At 45.9% G+C, this 18,467-nt stretch overlaps 2 protein-coding genes across 4 annotated transcripts in view; both read left to right on the forward strand.

The window, feature by feature from the left end:
• Nucleotides 1–18,467, forward strand: part of GDPGP1 (GDP-D-glucose phosphorylase 1) — a 198,690-nt gene that overhangs the window by 4,928 nt on the left and 175,295 nt on the right. The window contains exons 2-4 of one of the 3 annotated variants that reach the window (XR_008201244.1): nt 1,457–1,513; nt 3,001–4,278; nt 7,430–8,157. Coding sequence is in view for 1 of the 3 variants with exons in the window: in XM_052659908.1 (XP_052515868.1) it covers nt 3,010–4,167 (1,158 nt within the window). In the remaining 2 variants the exon portion in view is untranslated. Of the gene's footprint in view, nt 1–1,456; nt 1,514–3,000; nt 4,372–7,429; nt 8,158–18,467 lie in introns of those variants that run through there. The other 2 variants (XR_008201245.1, XM_052659908.1) reach the window with 2 other exon arrangements.
• Nucleotides 8,444–14,517, forward strand: NGRN (neugrin, neurite outgrowth associated). Its single transcript, XM_052659910.1, has 3 exons — nt 8,444–8,652; nt 9,030–9,140; nt 13,469–14,517. The coding sequence occupies exons 1-3, from the start codon at nt 8,489–8,491 to the stop codon at nt 14,055–14,057; spliced, it is 864 nt and encodes a 287-aa protein (XP_052515870.1). The 5' UTR covers nt 8,444–8,488; the 3' UTR covers nt 14,058–14,517.

Raw genomic sequence — 18,467 nt, forward strand, 5'->3', positions numbered from 1 at the left:
GTATAGTTCAGTAGTATTAAGTATGTTCACATTATTTGGTAGCTCAGTCTCCAGAACTTTTATCGTCTTGCAAAACTGAAACTCTGCGCCCATTAAACAGCAAACAGTTTCTCACTTCCCCCTCCCTCCAACCCTTGGGAACCACCATTCTACTTTCTGTCTCTATGAATTTGAGCATTTTTTTTTAAGTTAATTTACTTATTTGGTTGCACTGTGTCTTAGTTGTGGCATGTGGGATCTAGTTCCCCAACCAGGGATCCAGCCTGGGCATCCTGCATTGGGAGTGCAATGTTGCAGCCACTAGACCACCAGGGAAATCCCAGAATTCGAGCACTTTAGGTACTTTATATAAGTGAAATCATAAATAACTTGTCGTTTGGTGACTGGCTTATTTCAGTTAGCAAAAAGTCCTCAAGGTTCATCCATGTTGTAGCCTGTGTTGGCATTGCCTTCTTTTTAAGGCTGAATAACATTCCATTGCCTGTATAGGCCACCTCTTGTTTATCCATTTATCTATTGATGGATACTTAAGTTGCTTCCACCTCTTAGCTACTTGAATAATACTGTTCTGAACACGGGTGTATAAATACCTCTTTGAGACCCTGCTTTCAGTTCTTTTGGGTATACCCCCAGAAGTGGAGCTGCTGTATCACATAGTAATTTTATTTTTATTTTTTTGAGGAGCTGCTCTGCTGCTTTCCATAGCAACTGTATCACTTTACATTCCCACCAATAGTGCCTAAGGGGTCCAATTTCTGTATATCCTTGCCAACACCTACCTGTTATTTTCTGTTTTTGATAGTAGCCATCCTAAAGAATGTCAAGTGGTATCTTATTGTGATTTTTATTTTATTTCCTTACTTAGTGATGTTGAGCATCTTTTCATATGCTTGTTGGCCATTTGTATATCTTTGGAGAAGTGTCCTAGACTCACTTTTATTTATTTATTTATTTTTTAATTTTTATTTTTACTATATTTTACTTTACAATACTTTATTGGTTTTGCCATACATTGACATGAATCTGCCACGGGTGTACATGAGTTCCCAATCTTGAACCCCCCTCCCACCTCCCACCCTAGACTCACTTTTAATAGAATAATTTAAGACTTTATATTTTACTTATGCTTAGTAAATTATGCATAAATTATGCATACATTTTTATGCTTAGTAAATTAAGTATAAAATTTAAGCTCAAGTTTAAAAAAATGTTTATTGTGATAAAAAATGCAAAAGTTTTACCATCTTAGCCGTCTCTAAGTGTGCAGTTCAGTCTTGCTACCATCTGAAACATCTCTGAGCATACAGTTTAGTCGTATTAAGTATATTCACATTATTGTGTTGCCAATCTCTGGAATATTTTTACCTTACAAAACTGAAACTCTGTACCCATTAAACTCAGCTTGACTTTTAACAAAACATTGTTTTGTATGTTTTTCTGTTTTATTAATGTAAAGTTTCTGGACCAGCAGAGCTGAGGGTGTCCAAGCTTGTTCTGAGGCGACTCAACTGAGGTAAGCTTTCTTCTGAAGTCCTCTGTGGACCAACAGCAGGTCATGTCCCTGACCCCTTGGGTCCCCTGGGCTTCAGGGACCCAGTGGAGATGAAGACTGACACCTATTTCCACCTTAAAGAATTGGCTCTGGGCACTCATGATTGGCCATCCTCACCCAGATGGTTGTGTGCATGGCCGTTTGGAATTACTGCACAACAGTGGAAACACTGTTCCCGTAAAAGGAGTAGTAAGCTTTGAAGCCAGGGGCGCTCTCAGGCACTGGAACACTGGTGCAGTTTTCTGGAGGGCAGTTTGCCAGACTGTGTGTTGAAAGCCTGAGCCACGAGCCTCTTCTGAACCCATGGTCAACTAAGATTTTATTTTAAATGAAAATAAAAGTATGTACAAAGATAGATACACAGGATGTCCATCACAACATTGTATATGGTAGTAAGAAGTCAGAAAAACCTAAATGTATAAGAGTTAAAGATCAGTTAAAAAAAAACAAGTTCCAGGACTTCCTGGTAGTCCAGTGGTTAAGACTGTGCTCCCAGTGCAGGGGGCATGGGTTTGATCCCTGGTTGGGGAACTAAGATCCTGCATGCCTCATGGCATGGCCAAAAAAAAAAAATCAAGGTCTATCTACATATGAATATGAGGCTACGTATATAAATTGTGATTTTTCCCTTGGCATTGGAATAAGTGTTGTAATTTATCTGTATTTCTTCTCTCCATTAAGAAAGTTTATTCATTATGTGTAATTTTTAGAAAGAGAAAGAATTTGATTTATATCTTTAATTCAGCAAAAATGTATGCTAACCTGCAGGTGATAGAATTGTGAGTGATTTCTGTGTTTTCAAAATATTTTACCAAAAGCATATATTACTTTTGTAATCAGAACAAAGAGTAAAGTTCACTTAAAAATTAAAATAGGGGAGTTCCCTGGTGGGCTAGTGGTTAGGATTCTGGGCTTTCACCGCCATGGCCCAGGTTCAGTCCCTGCTCGAGGAACTGATCCTGCAAGCTGAGTGGCACAGTTAAATAAATTAATAAATAAAACAAATAAAAATCTCACATGCCACAACTAAAGATCCCACATGCCACAACTAAGATGGAAAACCGCTTGTGCTGCAACTAGGACCCCACACAGCCAAATAAGGAAGTAAAAATACTTTGTGTGTGTGTGTTAGTCGCTCAGTTGTGTCTGACTCTTCGCAGCCCCATGGACTGTAGCCCACCAGGCACTCCTGTCCATGGAATTCTCAGGCAGGAATACTGGAGTGGGTTGCTGTTTCCTTCTCCAAGATATCTTCCTGCCCCAGGGATGGAACCCAGGTCTCCTGCATTGCAGGCAGATTCTTTACCATCTGAGCCACCAGGGAAACCCCCCAAAAAGATTTAAATAAATAAAAACACATAAGTAAAATGTAGTGAGTTTATTATTAAAAAATAAAATCTTTAGAAATGGGATGGCATCATGTATTTTTCACCTTATGATTGTTTCAGGTCAGCCCCATGGCTATTCCACATGCTTCAAATAAAACTTCCTATTTGCTGCCTCCAAACAAGGACAACTGGGAAGGTCAGGGTATTCCTGACTTTGTCTACGGGCAGGAGGAACTCGTGATGGAAGGGGTTCAGTGGCCAAGGGGTGCGCTCAGCCTCCTGAACACGCCACCACTGTCTCCCTTTGACTCTGCCCTCTGCTCAGCCTGGAGGCAGCGGATGGAGATGGGGCTGTTCCGCTACCCACTGGGGGAGCTGCCAACCCAAACCCTCCCTGGGACCATGGGTTTTGTGGCTCAGCTGAACGTGGAGCGAGGTGTGCAGAGAAGGCGCCCCCAGAACATCAAGAGTGTGAGGCAGGAGTTTGACCCTGAACAGTTTAACTTCAACCAGATCCGGCCAGGAGAGGTCCTTTTTCGTCTACACCGGAAGCGGGACTGCCCCGGCACTGTCCAACAAGAGGACATCCTGGTGGTGATCAACGTCAGCCCCTTGGAGTGGGGCCACGTGCTGCTGGTGCCTGAACCTGCCAGGGGGCTCCCCCAGCGCCTGCTGCCCGGGGCGCTGCGGGCCGGGGTCGAGGCTGTACTGCTGAGCTCACACCCGGGCTTCCGCGTGGGCTTCAACAGCCTGGGTGGCCTGGCCTCGGTGAACCACCTCCACCTGCATGGCTACTACCTGGCACACCGGCTGCCCGTGGAGGGGGCCCCCAGTGAACCCCTGGACCCTCGGGGCCGTCTGCATGTGCTCCAGGCCCTCCCAGCTCCTGGCTTCCTCTTTTACACCAGTAGGCCAGGGCCTGACTTGGAAGCCTTGATAAGCAGGGTGTGTCGGGCCACTGACTACCTGACTGACTGTGAGATTGCGCATAACTTGTTTGTCACCCGGGGGGCCCCTCCTGGAAAGACATCATCTTCCTCAGCTCTCTCGGGAGTCCGGGTCATTCTGTGGCCCCGGAAGCCCAGCTTTGGGATAAAGGAAGGTCAGGCATTCAACGTTGCCCTCTGTGAGCTGGCTGGGCACCTCCCGGTCAAAACGGCCCAAGACTTCAGCAGCCTGACAGAGGCGGCCTCTCTGGCCCTCATCAGAGAATGTCTGCTGCCCCCAGCCCAGGCAGAAGATGTGCGGGCTGCGCTGGTGGCCTTGATAGCCCGGGAGGAAGAGTAATCCTCCCAGCGGTATTCTAACTGATCCGGAGAACTGTCCATCGTGGTGCTGTGAGCGCATTCATGAATGCCTTCTCACTGGTTTCAGCATAAGGGGAGGGATAAAGAACCGGTAAGTTGTCTCTTTAAAGAGGGAGATTGTTGGAATAAATGGCATGAATGAGCCCTCTTGGATGTATCTGCCCCTTTTCACCTTGCTTCTTGGACAAGCCCCAGGGATGTCAAATCTGTTACTAAGAAGGGAGTATGTGCAGGAGTTACACGCTCCTGACTCTATATGCTGACTTTAAGTGTTAGCAAAGTGATAGTTTATCACTTGTTCTGTTCTTGCCTCTGCTGGTTCTGCCTCTGCCCACCACTGATTTGTGTTTCTTCATTCTGCTCCTGTATTCATCCCCTCCATCCATACACTGTATTTGTAGGACATATTTTGCCTACCTGGGCACCTCGAATTTCCTCCAGCCCCAGTGCTGAGCTAAGTGTTCTTCACATACATTGTTTCATCTGAGAACAAGGTGTCCTCACAACTTGAGTGTTGCACATCCTTTTAATAGCCACATTTAGCAGATGAAGGGATGGAGGCTAACAGAAGTTTAGTAACCCATCCAAGGTCAGGTAGCTCAAAAGTAGTGGAGTCAGGACGGCGACACAGGCAGTCAAGGCACCATGAAGCTGAGCTGGGGCTGTGCACCTGTGACCATCATGTTAAAGTCTCCTTGAGATGAGGCAGAATACACATCACAACCCATTTCATAAGAAAGTGTAATCTTGAAATTCCTCTGAATATTTTGGTCATCCTCAACGTGCCTGTTTTTGGCAACTGCAGTAATTTTAGCTCAGTGCCTCTCTCTACAAGCCTTTGCAAATACAGGCTCTAGAAACATCACTTTATTTTGCTTGCTTACTCTGAAGGGAGTGCAGTGACCATTATAGCAAAGTGGACTTTGAGTGCCTAAGGTGGTGAGTCCAAATACCAGGATTTCCCCAGCTTTCCCTTAGGACTGATACTCAGAGGAAAGCCTTCTTCTGGCCCCAAATAAATCTTTACGCAAAAATTAAAAGATAGGTTTTCTTTATGGTGGTACTTCTTAACCATGTATACTTTGTGAATCGTCAAGAAAGGGATTTATGGAAGACTTTTCTAAGCTTAAATATGGAACTTGGGAGCTGCTTTGTACCCAGGGCCCTGGGCTTTGAGCACAGTAGGACCATAAGAAGGGGTGATCCAGCTCAGGGCCTCTCCACCTCTTTGCTTGCTTTTTGTTTGTTTATATGTTTGTTTCTTGCTTTTTGATGGAGGGTCTCTTATCCTAAGGAGTGTTGGACTTGAGCTAATGGGAAACCTTGAGTTTTAAATTGAGGGGTAACAAATTTGCGTTTTAGCTGTGATGGATGGATGGATGGATGGATGAAGGAGGAAAGACAGGAAATCCAATTAAGATCCTGCTGAATGCTCGCAATTCAGGCAAGCAATGATGATAGTTCAGGTACTAGAACAAAATATTTGTCTAAATAGTGAGAAAAGTGTGCGTCCTGCAAGGCAAGGGACTCCAAAACATTTTAAGGAGGAGGTAATAAAGTATCATACACTGAAGGAGGATCCAGAAATCTAGGAATCAGGAAATGTCCATGTCTTTTTAAAGGAGAGAAAATTTTTAAGTGTCCTTTAGATGTAGGCACATGGTATAATCTTAAAGTGACAAATTTGGGCTGAGTTTGGTGGAAGTGGCAATCAGAAGTCAGAGTGGGTGCACCTCGGGAAGAGATGGCCGTGGTGAAGGAGCAGTCTGATAAGCACCTGAAGGGCACGTGTCCTAATCACGGCTGTCCCTCCCAGGTGCCGAGACCGTCCAAGATGTGGTTACTAAAAACACTGAAGGAAGACAAGCAGATATTCATCCCAAACGCTGAGGTGGCCTAATTCCAGGGGCTTGGCCTGCGGGTTCAGGAAAGGATGGGAGTGGGACTTGTGTGAACTGGTGTGAAAAAAGAAGGAAAAGTCCTGTCATGCACTGGGTCAGCTGGGGCAAGAATCCACTCGAGTGCAGTGTGTTTAACTGCCCTTCCACTGCCAGTTCCAGGAGCAAGGAGGAGGTCCCAGAGGCCCAACACCTGGGAAAGAGCAGGAGCCGGCTGAAGGGCCGTCATGAGCCACCAGCTGAGTCTAGCACCGATAGGGCTGATAGGTCTTCAGCTCTATTTTTCAAAGCGAAGTTACCCCTAGTGCTCCCAGCAATCGCCCGTCACAAAGAAAGCTCAGGTCACGGCCAGCTCAGCTCAGCTCCTGCACCCCAGAGTGCTGTATGGAGTGATGCTGGATGAGTGGGGCTTGTCAACAAATCTAACATTGCACAGGCCCCCCCACAGACCCCAAACCTAGTGGAAAACATCCCATTCTGTAGTGGAAGTTTCTGTCCTTAAGGAACATCCCCTTAGAACACCACGAAGGTCCTTACCCCCATCCTTCTCCCCTCAGAGTCTAAGAGGATGGAGCTGAATACCTGGAAGACCAGTGAATCAGAAGAGGAATCTGAGGAGGAGAGTGTAAAAGGGGAAGCTGCCATCCCTTCTAATGCTTTTCAGCAGGCACTCCCAAAGGCTGACTACAATACATTTAGGAAGAGTTCCTTTATACACTGTAGCCAGGAAAATACCAAAGAAAACTGTAACCCCAGCTGAGCCAGATGTCTTAGAAGTTGGGAGGAGAAAGGGAAGGCAGAAAACAGGTAACTGTCCCCTGGATCCCCTCACTTGCCCAGCTCGAGAATAACCCTCTGCCATTCTGCAGTTGGGCAGGGAATCCAAAGTTTTCCCTTCAGCCTGGGAAAGAGGACAGGAAATACAAGAGATCATTAGCCTTTTGGTACAACAAAATCCAGAACCATTTGTGCTGGCTTAATGTAGAATTTCAGCACATTTATATCATCCTGGTCTTTCCCAGGTGGTGCTGCTGGTAATGAACCAGCCTGCCAATGCAGGAAACATGGGTTTGATCCCTGAGTCAGGCACATCCACTGGAGGAGGACATGGCAACCCATGCCAGTGTTCTTGCCTGGAGAATCCTAGGGAAAGAGGAACCTGGAGGGCTACAGTCCATAATGTTGCAAAAGAGTTGGACACGACTGAAACCACTTAGCACGCACGGTCTTTTCCTTTAAGTGGCTTCTAGAGAGAATGAATCTGTGGGCTGTCTCTTCATCTGGGTGTCTGGTACCGCAGGGTCCTTTTCTCTCTCCCTGATTTCTGCTCTTCCTCCATTCCAGAACCCTGGCCATCAGTCTGACCAACTGCAACTATGAGAGTGAAGCACCTAGCTCATCACTCAAATGACTGGGCATCAGAGGATATTTAGGGTTGCAGTTTTCACTCTGAAGACCGCTCTCGCCATTTGCTCGCAGCCCCTGGATCTCGTTCAGTTCAGTTCAGTCACTCAGTGGAGTCCAACTCTTTGTGACTCCACGGACTGCAACATGCCAGGCCTCCCTGTCTATCACCAACTTCTGGAGCTTACTCAAACTCATGTCCATTGAGTCAGTGATGCCATCCAACCATCTCATCTTCTGTTGTCCCCTTGTCTCCCGCCTTCAATTTTTCCCAGCATCAGGGCCTTTTCCAGTGAGTCAGTCCTTTGAGTCAGGTGGCCAAAGTATTGGAGTTTCAGCTTCAGGATCAGTCCTTCCAATTGATATACAGGACTGATTTCCTTTAGGGTTAACTGGTTTGATCTCCTTGCAATCCAAGGGACTCGCAAGAGTCTTCTCCAACACCACAGTTCAAAAGCTTCAATTCGTTAGGCTGACTTACAACTTGTCATCTCCGTCCTTCAAACCTTAGCCTAGATTTACCGCTAAATCTGGACTCTCGGTGCAGCCCTGGCCTAGAGGTCATCCAGGCGACAAGAAGTCCGTTTCCTAGAGGAGTTCAGTTCCCACAGCTCGGGGCTGTCGCCATCAGAGAACCGCTGAGGGGACGCCCTTCCTGTGACCGTGGCGGAGACAAGCCGGCCTGGGCAGCCCTTCGGGTAGAGGGGCGGCTCTTGGCCAATGAGCTCGTCGTTAAAATTAATCGCGTTTGGCAGGAGCGTCCTCTACCTCATTCCGGTTCCGGGAGTTGCAGGGAAAACACCCGCCCTCGCCCCGCCCCGCAGTTATTATCAGAAGCGCTGGGCCACAGAGCGGTTTAAACCCAAAAGCCACGCCCTAAGCCTGAAGCCGGAAGAACCGCGACCTCCCCCAGCTTTCGCCCCCGCGTACTTCCGGTTCTGTCCCGGGCTTCCGGTCCTGCCACTCCGCCGGTCGTGAAGGGAGGGGATTTTTCTAAACATGGCGTTTCCCCTGAACGTTTTGCTGGGCGGGCGTGTCTGCGCAGCGGTCGCTCGCTGTGGGTTTGCTACCCGAGGGGTGGCCATCCCGGGCTCTACCGGCCGAGAACCGGACCCCGATTTCGACTGGGAACCGGAGGAGCGAGAACTGCAGGAGGTGGAGAGGTACCGGCTCCTTCCCGGGCCCTCAGCCTGAAGCAGGCCTCGGTCTGGGCGCCCTTGTCCGCGCCCGGTTGGCGCTGGGCGTCCTGCAGCAGCGCTTCTCACCCGTTTTTAGGGGCGCAGGGGCAGGTGTTAGATCCTTTGGGACCACAGGTCCTTTCACCAAGGACGTATTTCATCACCCGACTAAAGAATTCAGCAACAGCTTATGGGCTGTTGCTCTTGGTGTTAGACTTCTGGGGCGGTGTTCTGGCTGGCCGACATGGCCAGGTAGTGTTTGCAAAGTGAAGTGCGCTGGACGCTCTGTGACTGACCCCAAGGCTCTTAAACCACCCATCTAGCGTCTAGGCATGGTTTCTGCCATTGGTTCTCTCCCCCAGCGCCCTGAAACGGCAGAAAAAAGCCATCCGGTTCCAGAAAATTCGAAGGCAAATGGAGGCGTCAGGTGCCCCGCCCAGGACCCTGACGTGGGAAGCCATGGAGCAGATCCGGTAAGACTATTAAAATTTTTGTTTTGAATATATAGTACATTACATATGGCTCAAAATTAAAGCAGTATAACTGCATATGTGTTGAGAAGTGTTAACCCTGCTAGTCTCCTGTGGATAGTATTTTTAATAGTTTTCTTGTGTCACTGTCGAGGTTTCCTTCTGCACATTACAAGCAAGCTCATGTGAATGTAGAATTTTATTTTCACTTTCGTAGTCTCAAACAGAATTTATAAATAACTTTTCTACACTTTACTTTGTTCATTTAATATATTCCGAAGATCTTTCAACTTCCCAAGAGAGAGCTCCTCATTCTCTTTTGTAGATGCTTAATAAATTGTAGTTTATATTACTGGTCTTTTATGGTGGGCATTTGAATTGTTCCCACTCACTCACTGTAACAAATAGTGCTCTAGTGTGTACCCATCAATGTACATATCTGCCAGAAGCATTAGACACATTCTCAGAAGTAGGGTTGCTGAAGCCAAAGGTAAATGAATTTGCATTTTGATAAATATTGCTAAATAGTCTTCGAAAGGTCATGTTCCATTTTTCTCACCAGAATATTTCTGGAGTTGAGACTTAGAATAAGGGGGATTTTATAGAGATGATCAAGATTTCATGAGCCTACAACAACTCTCTTCTGTCAGCTTCCTCTCTTGTCTTGAATGCCAGCATTTTTAACCCTTCCATCTTCTTACCTGTCACCTCCCCTTTGGGGATCATTAAATAATCTTTTTATTTCAGAGGAAAATCAGGCCATTAGGTAAAAAGTTGTTAAAGCTTCTTGGACTCCTCCTTACCTTCCACTTTCAGTCTTGTATTCTAGTCATGTCACTGGGGAAGTGGCAGTACTGCACTTGTCTAGGACCAGTCCTCTGGGTGCGCTAGGTCAAATCCCTCCCTAATTCCTCAGGTACCTTTTTCTGTCAACTTTTCCGTGTTGTGCGCTGGGCTCAGTCTACCTAAACAACGTGCGCTGGGCTCAGTCTACCTAAACAACCAGTGCTGTGGCTGGACCAGCTGTTGTGTCTTAAGATTACAACATGCCCTTCAATGACCTCAGCTTTGGCTGGGGATGGGTGGAAGTTTATTACTTACAGGACTTGAAAATTAGACAGCCCACCTGAGGCCACACAGCAGGGCCATGGCTAGAGAGAGTTGCAAGGGCCTGGAGTTCTGCTTTTACTGGGTTTGAACGCTGGGGCCTGAGTTTTTTTTTTGGGGGGGGTAGGGTTTTGAGGGCTCACTTTTAATTGGCGAATTCAGTGGGAATTTAAAGCACAGGAAGAGAAAAAGCACGTGGCCCAAGTGGTTAATTATTGAACTCAACCATGATCTCTAAAACAAAAGTGCCTCAATGGGGTGGCTGGAGCCTGGCTTTTTATCTAGTTGTGTGGCTGGCAGTGTGTTTATTGAAGACAGCCATCTTCAAAGTGCGTGCCTTGGCAAGCAAAGCTTAAGTCAGTCACTTGGATTACAAAAAAAAAAAGGAAACCCAACTGTCAAGTTTACTCTACACTCCCTCCTCCTTTAGTTCCCTCCTGGCTCCCTGCTGTCATTTTTGTTTGTTTGTTTCATCATGACAATGAAACTGCTCACAAATAAACCAGTGACTTCCTCAGTGCTAGGCATAACTGACTCTCAACACTTTAGCTTGTCTAATACTTCTCAGCATTTGATCTTGTCTGCATTCTTGAAATTCTCCCTTGACCCTTACAGGTTATTATTGTTCATTAATATACAGATTATAGTTCAAGGAATCTAGCTGATGACTGCACCCTGTTAGTTATAACTATCACTGGGTTGAGCTTCAAAATTTCGAGCAATGAAAATGTGCTCATGGTGTTCTGCTGCTTAAAATTCTTCATTGCTTCGCTGTTCTGAGATAAACTGCAGAATCCCTAAACGAGACATGGTCTTGACCCAGGGGACCACTCGCCTCTCTTCGTAGGACTGGTTTTCTGTTTGCTCTCTGGGCTTCCCTTCTTCCTCCGACACCTTAAGTACTGTAGATTTTTACAGTGTGCCCTAGGGCTTTTATCTCAATTTGCATATTTCCCTGCCAGATGCCAGGTGGCTTCAACCACTCCTGCTGTTGGCTTATGACTTCCAGTTTTCTCATGTCCAGGCCACGTTCTTCTGAACTCTGTAGTCAGTTGTTCACTAGACATCGCTGTTCGGCTGTCGCACAAGTTCCTCAAACTCAACATGTACAAAATAGAATTCATCATTGTTCCCTGACAATTTCACTCTTCTATTTTTGCTATATCCCTGAATGTTCCCACCAACTACCTACTCAGAAAATACTGACTCTCAACCTGTTTCCTAACCCAGTGTTTAGTTCCTTACCAAGTACACCTATTTGGCCTTCTTAAAGTATTTCTCAAGTCTCTCTCCTCTTCTGCTCTCATTGCACCTGCCTGAGTTCAGACTTGCCTGAATTCCTGACAGCCTCTTGCCTGATCTTTCCACCTCTGGTCTTGTGCCAAAATTTACTGTTACTGAACCAGGTAACTGAACCACGTTCGTTTACCTGATGCCCAGCAAGCCAGTGCTGAAACCTTGAGGTCTGCAGCAGAGAAAGGGTTTATTCACAGGCAGCCAAGCAAGGAGACTTGAGAACAAATCTCAAATCGGCATCCTTGAAGGAGGAGAGGGTTAGAATATTTATGGGGTAAAGAAGCAACAAGGGGGACTTCCTGGTGGTCCGGTGGCTAAGACTCCACACTCCCAATGCAGAGGACCCGGGTCCAATTCCTGGTTGGGGAACTAGATTCTGCGTGGCACAACTAAGACCCAGGGCAGTCAAATAAATAGATACTAAAAAAAGAGAAGCAGGGTGGTTTGAAGCTTCAGGAAAAGTTATTGATGCTTAGAAAAAGGTGAAGTAATTGGATCTCTGCACAGGGGTATCTGAGTTATGTGGTTCTTAATGGGATGCACGGTCAGAAAATGCTGGGCACCATTAGCATGATCTCAGGATAGAGATTTTGGCCCTTGACAATAAAAGGGCATTGATTGAACACTTATACAGGCCCAGTTGAATGGTCAGGGGTCTCCACTGGCTTGAGCTGGGCAAAACTAGCCCCATGGCCTGAACAGCAACTTAAGCAACTGTCACTACACTGACCCCTGCTCAGAAGTGTTGTCTACAGGGGGCAGTTAAAGGAATCCTGTGAGATAACTGTCTAGGCTGTGAAGCTGGGAGGGTATGCACTTTGCAGGAACAGTTAGCGCATGCTTGGTCAGTGAAAGCAAGTTACGGGTTATTGTTCATTAATATACAGATTATAGTTCAAGGATACTAATTGATGACTGCACCCTGTTTCACTTTGAGCTTCAAAATGAAAATTTGCTCATGGTGTTCCGCTGCTTAAAATTCTTTGTTTACTGTTGCTCTGAGATAAACTCCAGAATCCCTAAGCGAGACATGGCCTTGCTCCTTCTCCCTCTGTCACACAGATAGAGCTCTTCCCGACAAAGGGGATGTGCTGCTTTGTATTTCACCTGCTGCCTGCTCTGCCATCAGTTCTTTGACTCCCTGTTCCTCTCCTCCCCTCTCCCAGCTTCTTACAACTGCTCATGTTTTCAGACCAGCGCTAGGGTAGACTTCCTGAAGAATTCTTAGGCTGCCCCACAGGTGTGGTGCTAGCCTGTCCCTGCCTCACCCTCCCTGGTTCTCTCATAGCATCCTCTGCTGAGATCCTTCTCATAGTGTTGCTGGTTTTGCTGGGTTAATACATTTGGCTCCACCACCAGATTGTATGTTTGTTGTTGTTTTTTTTTAATGAATGTCTAGGGATAGGCCCTGGGCTGGATATTTATTATACAATCAATAATCAATTTATTAATAGCCAATTTAATAATCAATTTATTAGTCAACGCAGCAGTCTTTTCTTGCTTTGTTTTTTAGCTGCATAATGGGGCATGCAGGATCTTACTTCCCTAAGCAGGGATCAAACCTGCCTGCATTGGGTCTTCCAGCTCCCTGCATTGGAAGCACGGAGTCTTCATCACTGTACTGTCAGGCATGTCTAGATTGTATGTTCTTTGAAGGGAAAGACCGTCTTGCATCCCGTGGATCTTCCTGGGGCCTGTCATGCAGTGAGAGGAATCCAGTTGACATTAAATGACTAAAAGTAGTTGGGTGTTGCTGTCGGCACAGAAGAATTGGCTGCAGACATTTAGTGGTGCAAGACAGAGACTGTGTTTGCAGTTTTTCCAAGCCTTCTTCTTTTCATGTATTAATCACTAGTGTTACATAATCTGTTAACTGTTGTGATAGGCGATGTCTTCACAGATGGAATATCTGCTTCTTTTTTTCACAGGTATTTACACAGGGAATTTGCAGAATCTTGGTCAGTTCCCAGATTGGCTGAAGGCTTTGATGTCAGCACTGATGTGATCCGAAGGGTTTTAAAAAGCAAGTTTGTACCCACATTGGAACAGAAACTGAAGCAGGATCAAAAAGTCCTTAAGAAAATCGGACTTGCCCGTTCGCTCCCAGAGCTCCCAGGCCCTGGAGATTCCTCCAAACCGCTTTCTGCAGGCCAGTCTGTATCAGGCTCTTTGCTGTTGCCTGGGGATGAAGCCTCATCCAGAGGCCATGGTCACAGCACAGCTTTGAAAGCGATTGAATTGAACACTCAGAGTACAAATATAACAACGGGACAGACGGAAAGGAATAAAGGAGCCCAGGGCCTGGAGGAGGGGAAGAACTCTGTGCCTGTTGCTGCAGATCACCCTACCAGCACTTGTAGGGGCGCCAGAGGAATTGACAGTGGTGGATTACCCAGTGACAAGAGGCTGGAAGAGCTGAAGGCAGGGGAGGTAGGTGACCAGATCTTCAGCAAGAGAGTCGTGCAGAGGGGACGAGAGTTCTTTGACAGCAATGGGAACTTCCTGTACAGAATCTGAGCCAGAGATGTGCCACGTGACACACAGCTGGGCGAGTATATTTGGTTCTGCCTGGATTTCTGTGCGTGGATTTCCACCTTGGAAGTGGGGCGGAACGATGAGCCTGGAATGTGGGATGAAAGGTTTGAATCTGACAAAGGGCAGAGGACTCACAGGGCAGATGTGTCCAGGAGCAGGGCAGTGACCCGCCAGGTAGAGTCCAGCTTCCTGGAGCACAGCCCCTGCTCTGACCCACATGCATTTTCAGGATTCACCCTTCTCCCTTGGGCTGTCCGTGTGTTAAAAAACCTGTATTGCATGTGTTGTTACAAGTTTCTGTGATACTTGCAGTATATTTGTGAGGAGAGTAAGTTTGTCTTCTCACCTCATTTACTTCTTGATTAATGAACACTTAACAGTTCTGGAACTGCTTAGTCAATTGGTTGTCCTCATTATGTGCAAAATAAAGCAAAATGAAGCAGTCTGTTTCGATTGGTGCTCTGTGGGATTGGGAGGGTTTGTTTACCTGGGAAGGGAAGGGAAGAAAAACAGAGCCTGTAAATGTTGGGAGAGAAATGTGGCCAGAGATATCGCCAGCAGAGGGCTCTGTGCTGATCAGCCCTGCTTAGTTACAGACTTTGACAGTTAAAAACTGGCCATTAGGCCTCCCCTAAACACTGCAAGTCTAAAGTTGCTCTTATAGTTGCTGGGGCCCTGAAGATCAGGGTGTGGGGTCTGTCCAAACACAATAAATACAGGGCAGGCACAGGCTTTACAGGCTCTCAACATAATCTCCAGCCACTTCCAAAAGCTTAAATAGAATCTTATTTTACAGTTTTCATCAGATTTTTACAAGGCTCTTGTGATCTAGACATGAACAGATAATAGATGACTTTTACAAATTTGGTATCCAGGGTTTTTGGATATACCCACAGCCATGCAGCTGTGAGTGAGGGACAGCACAGAACTGGGACTTGAACCCAGGTCTCACTCTTTAAGTCTTCTTAAATTCCTGGAATCCAGCATTGCCTGGCATGATTTCTGTTAACTCACTGATTCTTTTAGAAATAGTTGATGAATATAATCACCAGAAAGTGATTATCAAAAGACAGAGACATATCCAGGCAACATGAGTCCAGCAGTAGTTCTCAACAATGTCTCACTAACAATTTACCAGCAAAAATAGGCTAGTCAGAATTTAAATGTATGCAGAATGTTTTTCTAATAGAGACGTAGATATCCCAACCCTGTCATTCATGTATCTTGTTGCTATTTCAGATGTCATTAATAGCAATTATAATATCACTGATTGCTGTTAACTGGAGCATTCGCTCGGTATAAGTGGGCAAGGCCCTATCACATGCCAGTCAAAGTTAGGGGAATCCAGGTTCTGGTAATAGAGTAGTAGACACAAGGCCCTCGTCACTGCTCTGTCACTTTCAAGTAATTTACAAACAAGTATTTTTATGATTTAAAAAATAATTTGCCATGAGAACCTTTGAGCAGCAAGATGCTATTTGACTGCTTAAACAGGCATTTCTAACGCCTGCACATCATTTGACTACGCCCTTTCCCCAGGGGGTTATGAAAACAATAGAAGCTTTTATTACTAGCTTAGATATGTTTTCAATTTACCTCATCCCCTAGCATCCTAATGCTCACTAGCTTAAATATTTTGTTCTCCATTGTAAATGCCAATCTTAGGCTTTTGCGCTTGCTTACTAGTTCGTTGTGGGCAGGTTTTCATTTGGCTGGATCCTTACCATTCAGGTCTCAGGTCAAATGTTACTTTCATAGGCCTTCCCTAATCACCCTAGTCTAAAACAACTCCCTTCATGGTCTAGCTATCCGCACACCCTGTTTAATTTTTCCCAGTATTTGAAATGTATTAGTAATGTGTTAGAGAAGGTAATGGCACCCCACTCCAGTACTCTTGCCTGGAAAATCCCATGGATGGAGGAACCTGGTAGGCCACAGTCCATGGGGTCGTGAAGAGTTGGACACAACTGAGCAACTTCACTTTCACTTTTCACTTTTCATGCATTGAAGAAGGAAATGGCAATCCACTCCAGTATTCTTGTCTGGAGAATCCCAGGGACAGAGGAGCCTGGTGGGCTGCCATCTATGGGGTCGCACAGGGTCGGACATGACTGATGTGACAGCAGAAGCAGCAGTAATGTGTTATTTGTCATCACCTTCCTTGCCCCATTAGCAAGTAGATCCCATAAGGGCAGGAGACCTGTCTGTTCATTGCTGTAGTTCCAACCGGACGTAGATTTTTTTTGCAGAGTGGCAAGTGGTATTTTAGTTCCATGACCAGGGGCTGAACTCATGTCTGCTTAAGTGGAAGCACGGAGTCCTAACCACTGTACCTCCAGGGACTTCCCCTAATACAGATCTCAATATTGGTTGAGTGAATGAAAAAATGGCTGGGAAACCTTACATGTGTACTCATTTGCTTCAGTATCCAACTCTGCGACCCTGTAGACTGTAGCCCACCAGGCTCCTCTGTCCATGGGGATTCTTCAGGCAAGAATACTGGAGTGGGTTGCCATACCCTCCTCCAGGGGATCTTCCTGACCCAGGAATCCAACCCAAGCCTCTTAGGTCTCCAGCATTGGCAGGTGGGTTCTTTACCACTAGCCCCACCTGGGAAACCCAATCTATCAGCCAATTCACAATGGCAGCAAGTCCAGCCTTTGACCTTTGCCTGTCAAGAAGGCCTACACTTCCTACAGGTCAACCCGTCCCTGCTCTATACGGTCAGAGTCTCGGATCTTCACCCACTGGCACTGAGGTGTTTGGGGATACTGTCATCCTCTCCTCCCTGGTCCCTCACTGCCCCAGCCCAAGCTGGGAGGCTGGACAGGGGAATGGAGATTCCTTGGGCAGGGGTCAGAGGACTCCATGGTGCCCTATCCCCAGTCCTAGTTCTGGACACAAAGGACTTTCACATCACACTGGATGAGGGGGAGCTGCATTAGGGGGCATAGGTGGGGCATCTGTGGAGGAGGCAACAAAAGACAAGATCCCCAAGCTGGAGTGAAACAGACTGTGGCTGGAATGGGCAACTCAGAGCAACTTTGGGGCCAGATTCAAGAAGCTAGCAAACATGATAGAAGGGACTAAAGTCCCTGTGACCTGGAGGGTGTATATGTCACTCATCTGTGAAGGGCAGCTTCCTTTCTGTGCAGCTGAGATTTGATCTAACCAAAGGGGAGGGGGTGAGAGGAAGCTCAGTGAAAAACACTTGATGAGCATAAAAGCTTTGTATTGTATTTTTTTTAAGTTTTCAAATATTTGAAAGCAGAATATTGTAATGCAATGAACCCCTGTGTACCCATCACCCAGCTTCAGCATTTAACAAAATGGCCAAACTTTCTTTGTTAACATGCATGCCGCAACTAGAGTTTTCAGCCGCGACAAAAAAAAAAGATCCCACATGCCACAGCTAAAGAGCCTGCATGCCTCATCAAAGGTCAGAGACCCCACATGCTGCAACTAAGAGCCAGTGCAACCAAATAAATAAAAATAAAAATAGCAAATTTGAGACGTATTATTTCATCTGTAAGTACTTCAGTATGTGTCTCAGAAATAGGAACTCCTTTTTAACACAAGACATACAAACCATTTCTATACCTTGAAAGTTTTAGTAATTCCTTATTATCAGCTAATATTCTGGTTGATTTCTTTGAATTAGGATCCACACAAAGTCCACACATTGCAATATTGTATTGTGTCATGTCCAGAAGTCTTTTGATTTTAAAGGTATTTCCCCTTCCACTTTCTTCTCTTTCTCATTTGACAAGTTATTTGACCCATAAAATTTTGTGCATTTTGGATATGCTTGATTTTATCCTTATGGTGTCTTTTATCACGTTTCCACTACCTTCTGTATTTCCTATGAATCGGCAGTTAGATCTTGAGGCTTGATCAGGTTCAATTTGTACTTCCTACGCATCTCACCAGGAGATGAGTTTGCGATGTCATGATTGGTTAGTGAGTTCAGGTATTGTCAGCCAGACCTGTCCATTATAATGTCTCTCATAAGCTTCTTAAAAACAAACCAAACCCCAAACAAGGTAGATAGAGATCTTTATCATCACCCGTGAAACTCCCTAAGCTTCCCCAATTCAATCACTTTTCTGAAATTTTCACTATAGTTTTTCCTGTTCAAGAACCTGTTGTAAATAGTATAGAAGCCACTTTTGTGTCTGGCTTCTTTCATTTATTCAGTTATTTTTACTGTATGACTATGTCACAATTTATCCGTTTTCCCACGAAAAGCATTAATGAGTCAGAACTCTGATACTGAAAGGTCACAGGTGGTGAGACTCAGCTTCCATTGGCTCCTAACGCGTTCTTCTCTCCCTTCACACCCGCCTCCATCTCCGGCGTCTAGCCTCCCGCAGGTCAGAAGCGGGAGAGCTC

Source organism: Budorcas taxicolor, chromosome 21 (genome assembly GCF_023091745.1).
Source record: "Budorcas taxicolor isolate Tak-1 chromosome 21, Takin1.1, whole genome shotgun sequence".
Taxonomy (NCBI): Eukaryota; Metazoa; Chordata; class Mammalia; order Artiodactyla; family Bovidae; genus Budorcas; species Budorcas taxicolor.